At 38.2% G+C, this 14,451-nt stretch overlaps 1 protein-coding gene across 1 annotated transcript; it reads right to left on the reverse strand.

Moving 5' to 3' along the window:
- Positions 1–13,055: 13,055 nt before the first annotated feature.
- nkx3-1 (NK3 homeobox 1) lies at positions 13,056–14,233 on the reverse strand. Its single transcript, XM_039674976.2, has 2 exons — positions 14,052–14,233; positions 13,056–13,622 (listed from the first exon to the last, which is right to left on the reverse strand). The coding sequence occupies exons 1-2, from the start codon at positions 14,149–14,151 to the stop codon at positions 13,186–13,188; spliced, it is 537 nt and encodes a 178-aa protein (XP_039530910.2). The 5' UTR covers positions 14,152–14,233; the 3' UTR covers positions 13,056–13,185.
- Positions 14,234–14,451: the final 218 nt, after the last annotated feature.

Here is a 14,451-nt window from a genome sequence, read left to right on the forward strand (position 1 = left end):
ACCCGTGTCTGTTCCACGCTGCTAAATGGCCTGTAACAGGGTTCCTGGTTGGAGCAATATGTGAATCAGTCATGATAAAGCCGACAGTCAGAGACCAATGTCTGTGTTCCCCTAGCTCTCTGACCCGGCCTGGGCATGATTGGTCACTCTTGATGGGGTCAAAGGTCAGGGTTGGTGTGATCCTGTGACTGCTCTTCCCTGAGAGGGTCAGTCAGGGCACACACAATCACACACCAACACAGTCTCATACTCATAATTACGTGTCTGCTATGTTTAAAATTGGCAGGCTGTAAACTAACTTTTATCAGTATTAAGCTGGAATTTTATCCATTTTGTCTGTCTTAAGCTGAAGAATGACACAAACATGTGCTCCTCACGCTTGGTTGTACTCTAATGCATCCACTGTACACAAGCTCTCTTAGTGAACAAAGATCAAGAGATTTTTAACTGTATGGCTGTCATAGTTTAGGGTTCACTAAGCATGTGTAACAAAGGGAAAGCCTTCCAGGTAGGCTGTAAAGGTCTCACCTGATAGCGTCTTGTTGAGATAAACATCATCTTGTCAATCACCAACCTCTTGCTCATTGAAAATGATAAAAAAAAATACAACTGAAAATAGAGACTATAATGGGAGGTTATTTTTGGTATTCACTAAGGTGAGAAACTATAGTTCATACTGTTTCAAGTTCGGAATTTTAACAAACTCGTAAGTATTGAACTTTTTGGGCTAAACTTGTCTAATCCATTGGGTGGTTTTAGAGGGGTTTTGTAAATTTTGGGAGACCAGCATAAACCGTCTAAGAACAACCCACTAGCAACCACCTAGAATACCAAATTAACATCCCTAACAACCGCACAGAATACCATAGGAACCTCCTAGAAACCACCAGAACACCCTGGGAACCATCTAGCGAGCACTCATGACACCCTAGGAATCCCTTAGCAACCACCAATAGCCCCCTAGAACCAGCCTAGCAACCAGCCAAAACACCAGAGAAGGTACCAGTAAGCAATCCCATTGCAACCACTGAAAACACCATATAAACCCCCTAGCAACCAACCAGAGCACCCTATTAACCTCTTAGCAACCACCCATAACACCATATAAACCCACTAGCAACCACCCATAAATCCTTAGGAAACCCATAGCAACCACCAATTATACTTTAAAAGGTGCCAGTAAGCAATCCCTAAGCAACCACCCAACGCACCACAGAAACCTTCAAGCAACCACCTACAACACCATTGGAACCCCCTAACAACCACACAACACATCCTAGAAATCCCATAACAAACCCCAATATCACTATAGAAAACCCCTAGCAGCCACCCATAACACCATTGAAACCCCCTAGCAACCACCCAGAGCACCATAGGAATCCCTTAGCAACCACACAGAAATCCCAAGAAACCCGCAACCACCCATAACACCATAGAAACCAACCAGGGCACCAGGAACCCCCTAGCAACCACCTATAACTTCCTAGAAACCCCATAGCAACCATACACTCTAGAAGGTGCCAGTTAGCAATCCCCCAGGAACCACCCATAACACCATAGAAACCCTCTAGCAACCAGCTATAAGACCCCAGGAGGTGTCAGTAAGAAAATAGCAACCTCCAGAACACCATAGAAACCCCCTAGTATTCTGGTGCTGAGTTTTACATGTGCAAAAGCCGCAGTTTCATGCAGCAGAGATGGCCAATGTGCAAGAGGTCATCAGTCGGTTCTGTCAAGCGTCTGCTTAAAGCAAACTTGACTTTCTAATGTTCAAATAAGCATTAGATTTTCTCTCTTTCTGTCCATCAGGACAAGTGTTAATGCATGTGTTCACAATGTTGACAATCAGGTCAGGTGTGGTTCCGTGGAAAGATATTGAATGATCATTATTGGAAAGAACGATGCCTCACCCAATCATTGAATAGATCTTCATAAGAGGTGAGGATGATCTGCTGCTTGTTTTCGTTGAGGGTGTGCTGAAACTAAGTGAAGTATAACAACAATGAGGCTCATCAAATTGTGGTGGTCATGTGACGTGTTTCTTGAATGACTTTGTTGTGTTCTTTGATCACACCTTCAAACAACAGAATGTTCAGTAATTATTCTTATTGTAAAAACTGTAATCCAAACTGTAACTGATGTATTTTAGCAACGTGATCTTGAGGGATTTTGGGCGTTTTTTTGACAGGCTGGGAAACCAGAATAAACCAGCTAAAAATAGGATAGCTAGCAACGTAGCTAGCAACAACCTAGGATACCATAGGAACCACCCTAACAACTGCACAGAATACCCTAGGAACCCACTAGTAACCAGCTATAACACCCTAGGAACCTCTTAGCAACCACCCATAACATTCTAGAAACCCCCTTGCAACCACCCATACGCAATCACCCAAAGCAACCACCCAAAGCACCACAGAAACCCCCTAGCAACCAACAGAGCATCCTAGAAACCCCCTTGCAACCAGCCACAACACCCTTTAAGGTGCCAGTAAGCAACCCCCAGAGCATTCTAGAAACCCCCTAGCAACCATCCACAACACCTTAGAAGGTGCCAGTAAGCAACCCCTCAAAACACCATAGAAACTCCCTAGCAACCACCCAGAGCACCCTAGGAACCACCGAGAGAACCAACCCGATCTCACGACCAAATCGTACGAAATCGGCGCATGATTAAAAAGTGTCTAATTCTAATAATTTTGCTAAATCGTACATATTTTACGAATTGGCCAATTCGTATGAATTCGTACGAATGACCTACCCCTGACCCCGCCCCTAAACCTAACCATCACGTGGGTTTATACAAATCGTACGAGTGAGGTCGTACGAATTAGTACGAATTAGACACTTTTTAATCATGCGTCGAATTCGTACGAATTGGTCGTGAGATAGCGTAGCCTAGAACACAGAACCAGCAGCCATAAATGCTTTAGCGTGTCAGTAAGAAATATAATTTCTATGAATAAGGAGTTCAACAACAGAAAGTATGGCCCACATAGAGATCTGAAGATCTCACTATTATATCGAGTAATCGGTCTAGGATTACACGTGAGAATCAATTGTTAAGGCAGATTAAATCCGTAACAGAAATATGGCATATATAAAGATTATACATTTATAATGTTAAAAATGATCTGAATATTAAACGCTGTTTCTCTGAACTTTCTATTCAAAAAATGATATATCACAGTTTTCTCAAAACATAATATATATATAGATAGTATTCATTTGTTTATTTAACAATTAATTTTGTTGCCAATTGTTTTCAACTTGACCGTTCTCATTTTCATCAAGACATCGGTGCTTCCCGAAGCTGGCGTTACTACAAGATCTGCCATTTTGCCCTGAGATTTTTATCTGTCTCTAATTGTATTGCAAACAGACATTACTCAGAGCTTGAGCCCGCAGATGTTACGGATGTGAATAACGGAAACAACAACAAGATGTCTTAATCCCCACTCAGAGCAAGCCACACTCCCCTCAGAAGCACTGTCACTCTCCTGATAATGGCTGGGTATGAACCTGCGCTAGACAGAGAGGGAGGTGAAGCGGCTTTATCAGGGTTTCCAGCACTTTTAATCCTTTAATGATGGAGCCAAAGTGGCTGAGACACTGGATCAGTTGGACCCAAAGGTTATAATCCTGTTTACCCCTAAACGGAGACTACAGCATCTTCCTCCCAGAGGCCGTTGCTTAGAGAACCGCCACACTGAGGAAAGAGATCAGGGGAAATGATCTGAAAGGTTGTTGTTGAGTGCTTTGAATGAATAAATGCGAAAGGTGAGACTTTGGAAGTCAGTTAGTCGTCAATTGGTCGGAAGGACTTGATGCAACTACTGATGTGTTGAATAGCTCGATATCGTGTAAAGCACACACATACAGAGAAATGTTTCTCTTTCACGGCTCAAGAGATGTGGACTGCTTCTTTTATGGAAAATACCTCGTCTCAGATGTTTCCTCTAAAGTACAGTAAAGATATAGACATATAAAATGAATGGGTGACTCTTTAAGTATACAATAGCACTTAATCATTTGCAAACTATTCTTTTATAGTTAATTAGTGAGTCTAATTAGAGTTCTAAATACATTGACACTGTAAATAAGAGTAATTGGTTGATTAGCTCATATTGCTTTGTTAACAACTCATTAACCATAAATAGTTTTCACTTTAGATTAGATTATGGAAAATGTTATTAGGCGCTGTAAAACAACTTTTTTGCTCATGTATTACATTTAGAGTTTCTTAAAATGTTTGCAAGTACTTTAATAATTTGTATTATACAAACTGTAATCCAAACTGTGACTGATGTATTTTAACAACATGATCTTGAGGGATTTTGGGCATTTTTTGACAGGCTGGGAGACCAGAATAAACCAACTAAAAATAGGATAGGTAGCAACATAGCTAGCAACAACCTAGGATACCATAGGATCCACCCTAACAACCGCACAGAATACCATAACACCCTAGGAACCTCTTAGCAACCACCCATAACATTCTAGAAACCCCCTAGCAACCACCCATAACACTCTTGAGGGTGCTAGTAAGCAACCACCCAAAGCGCCACAGAAACCCCCTAGCAACCACCAGAGCATCCTAAACCCCCCCCTAGCAACCAGCCACAACACCCTTTAAGGTGCAAGTAGCAACCCCTCAAAACACCAAACCCCCTAGCAACCATCCACAACACCCTAGAAGGTGCCAGTAAGCAACCCCTAGAAACCCCCTAGCAACCACCCAGAGCACCCTAACCACTTAAAACACTCTATAGAAGATGCCAGTAAGCAATCGTATATAAAAATATGTAAGGATAAACGGTGTACTTGAAATTACATTCAATTGTTATTTAATATGAATTAATTCATTTTCTCAATAACTGATAGCTTTTACATTGAAATTCATTTTCACTTAATGCTGTTCTTTTGAACCTTCTATTCATCCATCCTGAAACATTTATCACTGTTTCCACAAAAATATGAAGCAGCACAACACTGTTTTCAATATTGATAATAATCAGAAATGTTCCTTGAGCAGCAAATCATCATTATAGAATGATCTCCGAAGGATCGTGCGACACTGAAGACTGGAGAGTTTTTCAGATTCAAACTTGATCATAGGAATAAATGACATTTAACAATATATTCCCATAGAAAACAGCTATTTTAACTTATAATAATACAGTATTTCACAATATTACTGTTTTAACTGTATTTTTGAATAAGAATAAATTCAGCCCATGATGAGCATGAAAGACTTTCCAATGAAAATACTGTCATGTGGATATTGTGATAAAGATGTCATAGTTTATTTAAAGTATTTTTATTGAAATTTGTTCACTTGCTATGGGGTTTCTAGGAAGTTATGGGTGGTTGCTAGGGGGTTGGTTGGTTTCTATGGTGTTATGGGTGGTTGCTATGGGGTTTCTAGGGAATTCTGTGTGGTTGCTAAGGGGTTCCTATGGTGCTCTGAGGGGTTGCTATAGGGGGTTATGGATGGTTGCTAGGGGTTTCCTTTTGAGGTTTGCTATTGTGACTACAGGAAAGTCCGCCTCTACACTATAATAAAATATTTTCAAGATTTGTTATCACAACATTTTTTCTTTTGTCAAATAAACTTTATTTAGCTCAGATAACTTATTGTTTTAGGTTTCTGTTGATTAAGTCAATCTCCTTCATTGCATTAACTCTCTTTTTCCAGTTCAATCAACTTAAAATTTTAAGCCAACCAGGTTACTTAATTTTTTTTAAGTTAAACCAACAATGTTTTTTTATAGTATCCCTTAAAACTCATCTTTGATCACCAAAATGACAAGTCCCAGTGAAAAAAATTCTTCATGCTTAAAATAGCTTGAATGTAACTCTACATTCTATGAATATGCTAATAAGCCCCGCCTCCACTCACTCACACCAGCTCACAGATTCACTTGGCCAACTTGGGTAAACGCAATGCGACGTCGGACATATAGCGGTAATTAATATGATTAGCCTTTTGCTTGATGTTATCATATAGCTAATAATGTGTTGCTAATGTTACACAAACCATGTTTTTGTTCACATCTCAGTCTGCCTTCTAACAATCATAAGAAAAACAAGAACTCAGAACGTACAGTTCATCATTACATCGTAATATAGCCTACATCATACATCCGCTATTTTACTAAACCTACACGATTTTTTAGGCTATGTCAACAATAAAATATAGTAACACCAGAGTTCAAACCGCATTTATGAGACTTTTTTGTCTTATTTCACTGCAGTTTTAAGGAGAAAATACTCGGCAATGGTGTTGACGTAAGAATTTGCACATTAAAAACGTCACATAGACGTAAACGACATTAAAAACTTTTCCCCACAACAAGGGGACTTTAAGATAATATATAAAATTTATGGAATTCTGTTCAGAGTACCAAAATCACTAAGCCTCATATTCAAGACAAGGTTGTCTGACCTGTTTAAAGCCCAACATGGAGCTGTATATAGATGGAATAAGTTTCAACAGATAGATAGCTCCACCCGTACTTGCGTGAGAGAGCAGTCTCGTTTGATTGACAGGTGCTGGATGACTGAGGTGACTGAGTCATTTTCAAAAGCTTTGTTCGTTCTCCGTCACACCTGGGGGGGGTCACATGCTCCACCCACCCTGACCTCCACGTGTAGAGGTTCAGAAAGAGCGCTTAACAGATCAACTCGCTGGACTCCTCCATACCCAACACAGTCTCAACACTTCAAATACATATTTCCCAATCGCTTTCGTCTCACTCGGATTACCATGCTATTCTCTAAGAATCTTGTAATACTGGTAAGCATGAAAGGTAATAAATTATGCACTATAGTCAAGTACCTAATTATTGGATATGTGCATAACACGTACATAATGCATTTTGACAAATGAATAAGGTGTGGCTTGACAGCAGGTTCATCAGAGAGAGAAAACAAACTTTGACATAAGTGACGCATGCAGGCCTGGACAAGCAGTGGTCCCACTATTGTCAAATTAAAGAAATGAAATTTCGTCATGCTTTTTTTTGTTGTATATTTTTCATTAATAGTGACTATTGTATTGTCTTAGACTTTAACCGAATAGAACAATAATACAAATGACCATTTCTTCCAAGCTCCAGAAATGACAAACAACACTATACAAGGGTGAGCCTTCATGTATGGTGCTCTTTGAGCTAGACAGTTTCAGAAAATAAATATTTCTACAAACAGTTTTTTTATTATCAGTTGGTTTCTCAATCTGTCTAGAAACCTTCCCTTCCTTTTTGTTGGCTGCAATGATTTGTATTGAATAATACATATATTTTGGCATTTTTATCTGACAGCCCAAGAAAACGGTCATTTCCATCACATAGCAAAAACAAAATAATTAAATATCGTCTGTAATAAATATATTTGATTAAATAGCACACACATCTCTGATCAAATTTGCAATTTATTTATTTTTCAGAAATGTAACGGTAAAGATTTTACAATGTTTACACTAAAAAACACCTAAAACTAGATCACTGGAATATTTAATTTACTTATCATAGCTCAAAATTATGTATTTCTTAAAGTGTACACACATATCTTATACCATAACTGCTCAATTATCAACACCACTGAATATAGTTGGTTTGATTGTATGTTTTTTATATATGTTTTACTTTAAAATATTTATTGTGGTGGAAATGACATGTCGTGGCGGAAGAGACTGTGTGTGGCGGAAATGACATAGATAGGCAACTTTCAATTAAAAACTCTTTTTCTAATGCTCTATGCCGTGAACCAAAGCAAATCATTAAGCAACAGTATTAGTAAACAAAAACATATCAATATTTTTAAATGAAAAACAATCCAAAAAATTAAAAAAACATGAATATGTCTTATCAATCTTATCAAACTTGTCTATTGTTCTCTTATTTACCAACAATATTGTAGCAATAATAAATAATAAAATATTTCTTACTACCTTAACTTAATTAATTAAATGTTTATTTGTTTTTATATTAACGTTTTAGTATTATAGCCCAAAATAATTTGCTGTTCAGCACGAACAATGTCATTTCCACCACAATGAACACCGTGGTGGAAATGACATTGAACCCAAGGGACAAGGGTTCTACTTATGAAAAATACTTTATAAGAAAATGTGAATAAATATTGCAATATATAATATGTATAATTGAAATAGACATTATTTTATAATTTGTACTTAAAATCTACATTATTTAAATATTTAATTTAGAATTAAGCGAGGTTGAAGGTACAAAGTCTGGCTTAGGGACTGGGGGAAAACAGTAAAAATCATGCATAAAAGGCCTTATATTATATAATAAAAAGAATGATTGAGCCATGATAATTTTTTTTATAAGTTCCCCTTAGGGTGAAGTAAGTCTGACAAAAACAAAAAAGAAGAAATGTTTTTTTAGATTTCATTATTTCATCCAGGGACAAGAAAGTACCATAGTTAAAGAATCACCCACAAATATGATACACTCTAAAAATTGCTGGGTTGTTTCAACCCAAATTTGGGTCAAATAGTTACAATTAAAAAATCACAGTTGAACGTGGGTTTAAATTTGAAATTACATTTTTAACCTAATATTTGTGTTCGTCCATATTTTACCCAAATTTGGGTTAAAACAACCCAGCATTGTTTAGAACGTATACAGCTCCTTGTCTATAGTTTAAAGTATGATTTTTGTGTGATTTGTGATTTCATTATTCACTGGAGATCTTCCCCTCTGGCTTACATCTATCAAACTTCATTATTCCTAAATATAAGCTGTCAGTTTAGTATACAAGCAAGAATAAGTGGTGAAAAACTGGTGTGCCTTTTTTAATCTAAACAAGGACATGCATGAGATTTCAGAGATGTTTTCAGAGATGTTCAACATGTTTTATTCTTGGAACTACCGAGTCTAACTATCTAACTACATAACTCCAGAAGACATACAACATAGAAAATGAGTCATATGGACAATTATGTATTTATTTATTGTCAGCAGTGGAATGTTATGTAAAACAGCTGTAGGGAGACTCTTAAATTCTCCTTTTGTCTTTCACAGAAGAATGGAAAAAAGTAAATCTGGCGCGTAAGGGTGAGCAAATAATGACAGAAATCTGATTTTTGAGCTGTCAGTCAAAATTGTTTTGCATTATATAGTTTGCCTGTTTCTCTGTAAACAATAACGAAAGCGCGCATTTCAGTCTCTCTGCCAATTGAACAACATATTTGAGAGAACTGAATAGAAGCCAATCCCACACGTTTTCATGACACGACGATGAATTCCCCTGTTTGCGTGTATATGAGAAGTGCACTTTGATTGGGAATTTATGTGTAACACAGAACATATTTTCTTAAAGCGAGGATATTGATACGAACGGACAGAAATGGATGGACACACAAAATTCCAGAGTTCCTCTGGAGCCAAGCCAAGTGGGTGGCATTAGATGAAGCCGTCTCTGTTTCGTAGAACCCCTGTATCCCGGCCCGCTCTTATCTCACAACACCAAAACAATGTCTCCGCACAGATTACTATTATTAAGTGGCATGACATTGTTGTAGAGATAGAAATATGCGGGTGGATATGCTCTGGCTGGGTGGATCCGCAAGCTTCAACTGAAAGAAAAGGCACAACAAGTTTAATGTCAAAGTCAGACTTCACCTGACAGGTTTGAGTTTTAGAAACTGGTTTCAATTATTTAACCAATGGGAAGCTATTTCATGTTTAAATTCTAAAATCATTCCTATCAATCACTGAAAGACACCCTTGCCAAATAGAAACATTCCTGCAGTAACTTCAGTGTGAAGTTATGCAGTAAAGCAAGTAGATAACATAAGTATATTAGTATTTTATATATTACAGAATTGATTAAATGCTCATAAACATATGCTAAATAGCCATACAAATGGAAATAATTGAAAGTTTAATAACTATGAACTATAAAGTTGTGTATATTTACCAGACGATTTATTAGGCACACCTGTTCAAATGCCAGTTAAAGCGAAAATCTAATCAGCCAATCACATGGCAGTAACTAGTATGGTGAAGCCAATCTAGTTCAATCTGAGCATCAGAATGGGGAAAAAAGGTCTTTGAACGTGGCATGGTACGTGGTATTTCAGAAACTGCTGATCTATTGGGATTTTCACACACAACCATCTCTAGGGTTCACAGAGAATGGTCTGAAAAAGAGGAAATATCCATGAGCAGTTCTATGGGTGAAAATGTTTTCAGCTGATAAAAAGGCAACAGAAACTTAAATACCCACTTGTTACAACCGAGGTCTGAAGAAGAGCATCTCTGAACATTCAATACGTCCAACCTTGAAGCAGAAGAGATACAGCAGTAGAAGACACACGCCAGTGACACTCCTGTCAGCTGAGAACAGAAACCGAGGCCACAATTCACATGGACTCAACGAAACTGGACAAGCGAAGATTGGAAAAAACATTGCCTGGACTGATGAGTTTTGATTTCTGCTGCAACATTCAGAATTGGCCGTAAACAACTTGAAAGAATGGATACTAATATCAGCGATTCAGGCTCCAGGAGGTGTAATGGTGTTGGGGATTTTTCTTGGCACACTTTGGGACCCTTATAACAATTAAGCATCGCGTAAACGCCACAGTCTACCTGAGTATTGTTGCTGACCATGTCCATCCCTTTATGACCACTTCTACTTCCAGCAAATCATCTTAGACTGGTTTCTTGAACATCACAATGAGTTCACTGAACCCAAAAAGCTTCCACAGTCTCCAGATCTTAATCCAATAGAGCTGCTTTGGAATGAATTGCGGAGATTCACATCATGGATGTGCAACCGATAAATCTGAAGCAACTGTGGCACCAACAACCATGCCACGCTCAAAATTGCTTAAATCCCCTTTCTTTCCCATTCTGACATTCAGTTTGGAGTTCAGGAGATTGTCTTGACCAGGACCACACCCCTAAATGCATTGAAGCAACTGTCATGTGATTGGTTGATTAGATAATTGCATTAATGAGAAATTGAACGGGTGTTCCTAATCCTTTAGGTGATATACAATCCTGGACATGAAAATGGGTCTTGCTAAAAATGACATCATTTTTAGTGGTTTTTTGATTGTCCTAACCATTTTAATCCCAAATCACTGATCAGGAAATTAGCAAGAATTGCACTAATACTGTAGATAAAGTAACTTGCAGACAGCTTTATTACAGGAAGAAGATTCAGTGTTGTTCCTCTCAATGTTAATGGCTTCAAACAGTTCATTAATGGTTGAAAAATGTCCCAGTTCGTTTGAGATTAATATGAGATCAAATATTCACAACAGAGTTCAAATCTGGACTCTGACCTGGCCAAAACATGAGCCGGCTTGTTCTCAAGCCACTTCATGGTTGTCTTTGCAGTTTGGACAGGAACATTGTCTTGTTGAAAAATAATGTCTGATCATTCGTTTTTAGAACAACTTTTCATTTTTAGGAAGCAAGACTTCCTGCAATATTTTCAAAAACAGGCTCCCCACACCATCACCATCACCATCCAACTCGAGTTTCATTGTGATTCATCAATCCACACAAAACTTCCCATATTCTGACAATTTTTTAAAAAGATTTTCCGAGACAGCAATAGCTTTTTAAGTAGTGCATTCTCTTAAATTTGGCCAATTTTATGACAGGCGATTAAGGCAATTAAAAGCTAAGTGTTTAGTCTTTTTTTTGCCCAGGAGTGGAAGCTGGAAGGCAAAAGGGTGTCCAACGAGTAACTGGTGAGTGTAGTTCAGTTTTATATGTATTAGATATTTTACACTGTTTAAGTTTACATTCAAATGACATCACATTCAAAAGTAGCAAAAAACTATTATGTTTTTGATGTTCTGGAGTGCAAACATACCTCATTTTAACTCCCCTGTGTAAACACTTCCTACTGCTATTCATGAAAAGCCTAACAATTACTGAGACATGTCTTTGTAGAAATAGCTAAAGAGGTCTGGTTATGCCTGAGAGCTCTTTAAAGACAGGTGACGGATGTCCTACGGCAGTTACTTCCTGAAGAATAAGTACATATTCACAGAATGTTGGGAATTTTGTGTATAAAGTAAACTTACATTTTTCAGGTTGGGAGATCCTGTGGTCTCAGACTCAGAGCCCTTTGTAAACCTGTTCTCATGACTCACTGATTAGACCATCACTTTACAAGGTAAATCATGTCATCTTTCCTGGAGAAGCCTGTATCCCTCAGACAACAGACCACCTCCGGTCGAGGCTCTCCAAGCCATTGCTCTGCTGAAGTCAACTTAAGTTGAATGGGAAAAGGATAGGGGTGTTCGAGATCGCTATCTCTTGTAGCAACGTTAAACTTCTATGTTGAGCAGGCCCGCATGTTTTACAAAAAGATTCCTTCTCTTGATTTATCAGCTGGCATGGCTTGTGAACGGCAAGTGTTCGGGCTGAAGTATAATTGCAGTCCTTGTTAAACAATGGAGCGCTTTTAGGAATTAGCTATTGAAGTGTGATGATTTCGAGATTTGAAAGAATAATGATGTATGCAAGGAAACTTTCACTGAAGTCCAAAGAAAGAAAAACTTTAGAACCACATCAAATATATTACTTTGAGAACACATGAATCATCGAAGGCCATTGCAACACAATCTCATGGCAATTTACTCTTTTGCAAATTAGTGGCTAAAACATAAGCCAATAAATGACAGGTTGCACTATTTTCCTTATATATATATATATATATATATATATATATATATATATATATATATATATATATTTTTTTTTTTACTTGAGATTAATATTCTTGAAGAAACAGTCTCTTGAGAGAGAAAAACCAACATTTCCTTATTAAAGTATGCTAGGTCTTTTTAACCAGATAAGAGAAATATGCATTTTTAAGAGTTCACATGTTAACATAGGCTAATACTTTAGTGGAGATAAATGATAGATAGATGTAAGATAAAGGTAAGTATATTCGTCTCTCAGTCCGTGAAGGAAGCTCCTGGACTTCTTAAATTTATTTTTAAAATGGGAAAAAAACGTGTAGTTGGTGTGAGGATGAATGAACAATCACAGTGGTTTGAAAAAAATATTTTATTATACACAGAATACAAAGCTGTACAATATTTAAAAAAACACCATAATAAAGAATATTATTAACAATAATCTGAGAACATTCCCAAAGTCCAGGTTAACATCCCTGTCATCATCACAGTGCTGGCCTCCATGCTCTCAGTCCGTGCAAGTCAAACACGTACGGCCGGTACGGAAAGGATTTATTATAGACTGTCGCTAAAAGTGACGCTCTGAAAAAGTCCTCTTCTGTAGCAGCAGCCACAGCGGTCGCGTCTGGTTTCTGAAAGTATTCCTTGTCGTGCTCGGTCGTTAACTGCCTCCGTTTGGTCTTATATCTCCTGTTCTGGAACCAGATTTTCACCTGAGTCTCTGTGAGGTGCAGCGCGCTCGCGAGTTGTGCGCGCTCCGGCGCGCTCAGGTATCGCTGACGACTGAACTTCTTCTCGAGCTCCAACACCTGCAGGTGCGTGAACGCGGCCCGCGAGCGCTTCTTCTTCGCGCCAGCCGTCATCTCTGACGAAGACGATGTTTTATCCTCAGAGTTCAGACATACCGAGATGTCCGCGGAGTCTGTGAACGAAAGATGTGAGGTTAAAGTCATATTTTCTCACTAGAAAACTGGTCTTCAGTACATATCTAAACATGACAGAAACCTGTGGCGATTGGCGAGGTCAAACGTGGCATGTATGAATTTTCTTTAACTAAATGCCTCACATGTTTACCTAATCTGCGTAAATACGGTAGTTAATTTAGATGGATATGCACATTCTCTAAGTTAACTACCTAACACTCTAATGCTGGGTTGTTTCAGTCCATGTTTGGGTCAAATGGGCAAATGCAACCATTGGGTTTACATTTTTAACCGTTGGTTTTGAGCCAAACATGGATTGAAACAACGTTACCCACATTTTTTTAAAGTGAACTAACTAATCAAGAAATGTAGGCTACACAGTTCCAGAACACTGCTGCAACTGCAAGGCTGTCTTTGTAGTACAATACCTGTTCGTGTGTCTGTTCTGTCTTCATCTTTTTTATCCTCTTTTAAGGATAAAATGTCCTCTATGAAAAACGACGTCAACTGCTTGTTTGAATTCGCCATCTATGTCGCTAAACTCCTGATTGAAGTCAAGGATAAAGCGTCTTCCTCTTGGTAAGTATGGGCACTTTCACTCTCTAGCTCAACTGCTTGACTTTAAATAGCGCGTGAGTGCTGTTGTCTTTTCTACTATTGAAGGAGCGCCCTGTGCTGACGTAATCGCCTCAGGCTCCTTGATGGCTAAAACAGACACGTCTGAGTGGACCATCATTCTGTCAAATAGCACACACACGTCTTAATACATTCTTTACACAGTGGCATAGATATTTTATTCATACGTTCTTTTTCAGCAGTCCTCCCCAC

The sequence above is a fragment of the Pimephales promelas genome, chromosome 14 (genome assembly GCF_988280905.1).
Source record: "Pimephales promelas chromosome 14, fPimPro1.hap1.1, whole genome shotgun sequence".
In the NCBI taxonomy this organism is placed as follows: Eukaryota; Metazoa; Chordata; class Actinopteri; order Cypriniformes; family Leuciscidae; genus Pimephales; species Pimephales promelas.

What these genes read in the sequence shown, in the direction of transcription:
- nkx3-1 (XM_039674976.2), bottom strand. Translation starts at nt 14,151, where the DNA reads ATGGCGAATTCAAACAAGCAGTTGACGTCGTTTTTCATAGAGGACATT. An exon ending in CAGAACAGACACACGAACAG is followed by an intron (nt 13,623 to 14,051) that starts GTATTGTACTAC and finishes TTTCGTTCACAG; the next exon opens with ACTCCGCGGACATCTCGGTA.